Genomic DNA, 4,128 nt, shown 5'->3' with positions numbered 1-4,128 from the left:
TACCCAACAATCATCTGCCATTACACTGACCCCGGACAAGTTTAGTACAACTAGAAGGAGTATAATTAAATGCAGACAATACAAGGGCGGGATTTTCAAAATTTTTCGGATTTTTCCAAAACCACAAGTACTTCCCCCGTCAAAAAATGAAAGGTCACTGAGGACTAAAGATGTTTAAACAATGTAATCGGTACAACACAATATCAAAAGTTTAAAACTAAACAATGACTGTCCTTTAAAAAGACATGTCCGCAGTCCAGATGTAACCTATCTATCCCTGTTTTAGTCAGGGAGGGGCCCTGAGTTCTTTGAATCAGTTTTCTTCAATTAATTCACCTCTAATGAACTTTAACACTTTTACTAGGCTTTGTTAACTTTTTTAACAACAACACTGTAATTTGACATTTAGCATGTACAATTAAACTATGTATCATCAGTATTAATATCTTATTCTTAAATACCTTTAGCAAAAGAAAAAGAGAAAGAAAGAAGGCATCACACTGGAATCATTTTTTAGAAATAATACATTTCTATTATTTACTTTCTAAAAGTTCAAAATAAACAAAATGAAATAATATTTACTCTCCTTTTAAATTAAATTACACTTTTGTTCTTTTTTTATCACGACTTGAGAGTTACAGCAATGAAATAACATTTCCCACTGACTGCAACACAGACAATATAACTAAAGGTTAGATTATATTCACACCAAACTCAGTGGGCCCACATTTACCAAGCAAACACACACACAAGCAAATTTAAAATAACATTAACATTTAACATTATGACCACCTTGGCTTCCTTGGTGGTCGTGGTGGTGTAGTCCAGTTAATCAGCTGCTATTCACCTTGATCCAATCCAACAACATCAATAAAACCATGCAATAATAACTCAATAAAACCATATAATATAAAGCTAATGAAAACCTTCAACACATATTAAACCCAAGTATGTTTTCATTCATCTATAATCACCTGAAAATAAGTATTATTGCATTTTCATTCAATTAAAATGAGCTGTTTTGACACCACAGGTCGACTGCCATAGAGTCTGTCATGTTGGACCGGCATTTTTCAGTAGCCCAGAAGTTTTTTTACGCATTTTGCAGCCACCGTAGTTTCTCCTACACACTCGCCAGCCCGTTCTCATTCGCAGGTTGTGAAAAAGAGACGCCAGCGGTGTTCAGTTGCAATCTGCAACATCACTAGATGCCACTAAATCGTACACGCTGGTCTTCAAATTGTATTGTTGATTGTTCTTGGAGGATTATTACCCTGGTAGAGATGATTAACCACACACACCATTACCAGAAAGTCTTTGCCTACTACCAATTGTTATACCAATACCAGAGTAACAACAAGTATAGCTTCAGATAGTGGAAATTAACGTTTCAATTTATTCTGCTTTGATAAACTGTACATCTAGTTTTTAAATGATGTTCTAATGCATTTCTTTGCCTTATACACAGTATTTTGAATTGCTTCTGTTGGTATGCAAATAAACTTGCATAAGCTTTTTTTTTTTAAATAATAATGAGAAAAACTGTACGTAAGCACTGTTTAAAACCAGTGAAATTATAAGATGACCAAGGTGCACCAGACTGAAAAACAGTCCATAGAGCTCCACTGGATGACCCAAAATGTCTCATTCTCATTCTCATTCTTTTTTTTTTTTAGAGCTTTAATAAACATCTGGTCGAACATCTTTGTTGAGCATTTTATAGAAGTGAAGAGACTTCACATCATGAACTGTCATTCTTTCCTGCTCTAACAGTGTTTATGTGCAGTTCTTTGTTAATTTGTCTCTTTTGGTCTTTACATTTATCAGATGTTCAATCACATATAATGAACTGTTTTAACAATACTATCTTGTGCCTGCTTCTGTTCATATACATTTCATTAAAACAATATAAAGACTTTCATGTGTGAGTGCATCTGTGAAGCTCATTTAACTGAACTTGATAAACATTTGATAGATTTTACAGGTTTAAGGGTTATTTATGGTACAAGAAAAGAAAGGCATTTCATGGCAAACCTTTCACATACAATATACAATTCTTTATTCCTTGTTAGAGATTTTCATTTCACCATATAAGACGCAAGACACAAATACAATGTTGAAATATTAAAAAAAATCCCCCTAATCTCCAGATATGTTTAACAATACTCTGCCTTGAATAATAATTTATGTTGTGTTTGTGATTTCTATTTGCATGTATTTCTTTTAACATTATGTTTATTGAGTTTTTCCATATTCATACATAACATAATGTACATTGTGAACATCTTTTACCCTGAATGCCCTTGTATTTGTACTTTTAACTGCTTAAGGATTAGATAAAAAAAAATTCCACTAGGTGGTGCAACACACTCCCATTTGAAAGTGATTCTGAATTTAGAGACGGTGATGTGAGAACTCAGAAAAATGTGTTGCTACGCCATGACATCATTCCATCAGAGGTTGTATAGTTCCTTTAATCAGAGTCTTCTTTTCTTTGCTGTCTTTGTCTATACCTTTGCACAGCACACCTCTTTACTGGATCCTGAGCCAATTCCAGCATGTATTGGGCAAGAGGCGAGGTAAACACAGGACTAGAAAACACTTTATCACAGGGCTGACCCATGTAGACAACCATTCACACTCTCATTCAGGTGTACAGCCAGACAGCCTGACAGCTACATGAGAATAACATAAAAATTACAGCATCCGTGCTTATGGTGTAGCATTTCTGACAATCTGCTTGGGATTTAGGATACCTGGTCAATAGATAGACGAGTTAGAGGTTTAAGTAATTGTGCCACAAGAACCGTTTTCCTTATATTTTCCTTACTGCCCATCCCATTGAGTGTCATGGCAGAACTGGAGTAAATCCCAACATGCACTGGGCAAGAAGGACGGGACTGACACATGTAGGCAGATACTGCTTTTACTTCTCAAAACAGCCCAACAAACCAGATGAATTGAGATAGAAAAATATTTATGATGAATAGAATGGACAAACCATGAAATGGAAAGAACTGGGCTCTCTACATGGATTAAGTTTTTTCTTTGAATGCCCTTGTGCATATAATGTCTCTAAATATGGCCTACTGAAAGTGGGATAAAGGTAGGAACACATCTGGAAGTCAAAATAAATGCAACCTTCAAAAGGTTTATTACAGCATTTGTTATAGGAACTCCCTCAACCTCATTTTTTGACTTGCCAACAACCAAACTCAGAAAATATTGAACTGAGCTGAGTCAGATTGCTGAGTTACTGCAACTGCAATGCCCCAAATAACAAACTCTGAGAGGGTTGATGTAACAGCCACAGCTTTGACTCAACCAGCTATCACATCTGAGGAACCCACTTCTACCAAACCTACCACATCTGGCCCATTTTCTACCTCATCTAACCTTCCTTCTACCACATCTTCTTCTCTTACTGTCACATCTGCCTTTCCCAGTTCCACATCTGGCCCACTGTGTAGACTTCTTCCATCTGCCACTTTCACCTCTGGCCCTCCCAGTACCACATCCAGCCCTTTTACAACTACATCTGCTCCTCTTACTACCACATCTGGCAGTAGAACATCTGCCCTTCCCACAACTACAACTGGCCATGTTACCACAACAACCAGTACTACAACTCTTCCACCAACAACAAATCTTCACAAAACTACAACCATTCCAGAAAAAGCCATGACTAGACATCCAGCAACTGTTACCCAACAATCATCTGCCATTACTCTGACCCTGGGTCAGCCTGAGCAAGTAAAGACACAGTGAGGCAAATTTATTTTTGTGTCACATTCGAAAGTAATTTTCACAGGAAACCTTAGTGAAAGCAAGCAACCAAAAGCCCATCCAAGCAAACATTGTTCCGAGTCCCTTACCAAAAGTGGTTCTTTACTGATGCCAAAAACCACAACGTGGTTACTCAACAAACATTGATCAGACGGTGACGCTGAGTCCCTTGCCAAAAGTGGTTCCAGTCAGACGCTAAAAACCATTATTATATTTTGCTAAATTAGTAGTATGTTTTTACTTTTAATGAAGTACATTTAAACAATAATACTTTTAAGTATGTGTTTTAAATGCAAGACTTGTACTTACTGTATTTCAACATTTTTGTATTTGTACTTTTAG

At 36.4% G+C, this 4,128-nt stretch overlaps 1 protein-coding gene across 1 annotated transcript in view; it reads right to left on the bottom strand.

Annotated features, from left to right (window-relative positions):
• Positions 1-4,128, bottom strand: part of LOC118338500 — a 21,237-nt gene that overhangs the window by 8,241 nt on the left and 8,868 nt on the right. The window contains exon 7 of the mRNA XM_035675811.1: positions 2,620-2,675. Within this exon, the coding sequence (XP_035531704.1) occupies positions 2,620-2,675 (56 nt within the window). The remainder of the gene's footprint in view (positions 1-2,619; positions 2,676-4,128) is intronic.

This window comes from Morone saxatilis, unplaced genomic scaffold (genome assembly GCF_004916995.1).
Source record: "Morone saxatilis isolate NCDOM2014 unplaced genomic scaffold, NCSU_SB_2.0 Contig4, whole genome shotgun sequence".
NCBI lineage: Eukaryota > Metazoa > Chordata > Actinopteri > Moronidae > Morone > Morone saxatilis.
This window is presented reverse-complemented; position numbering and strand designations above follow the sequence as displayed.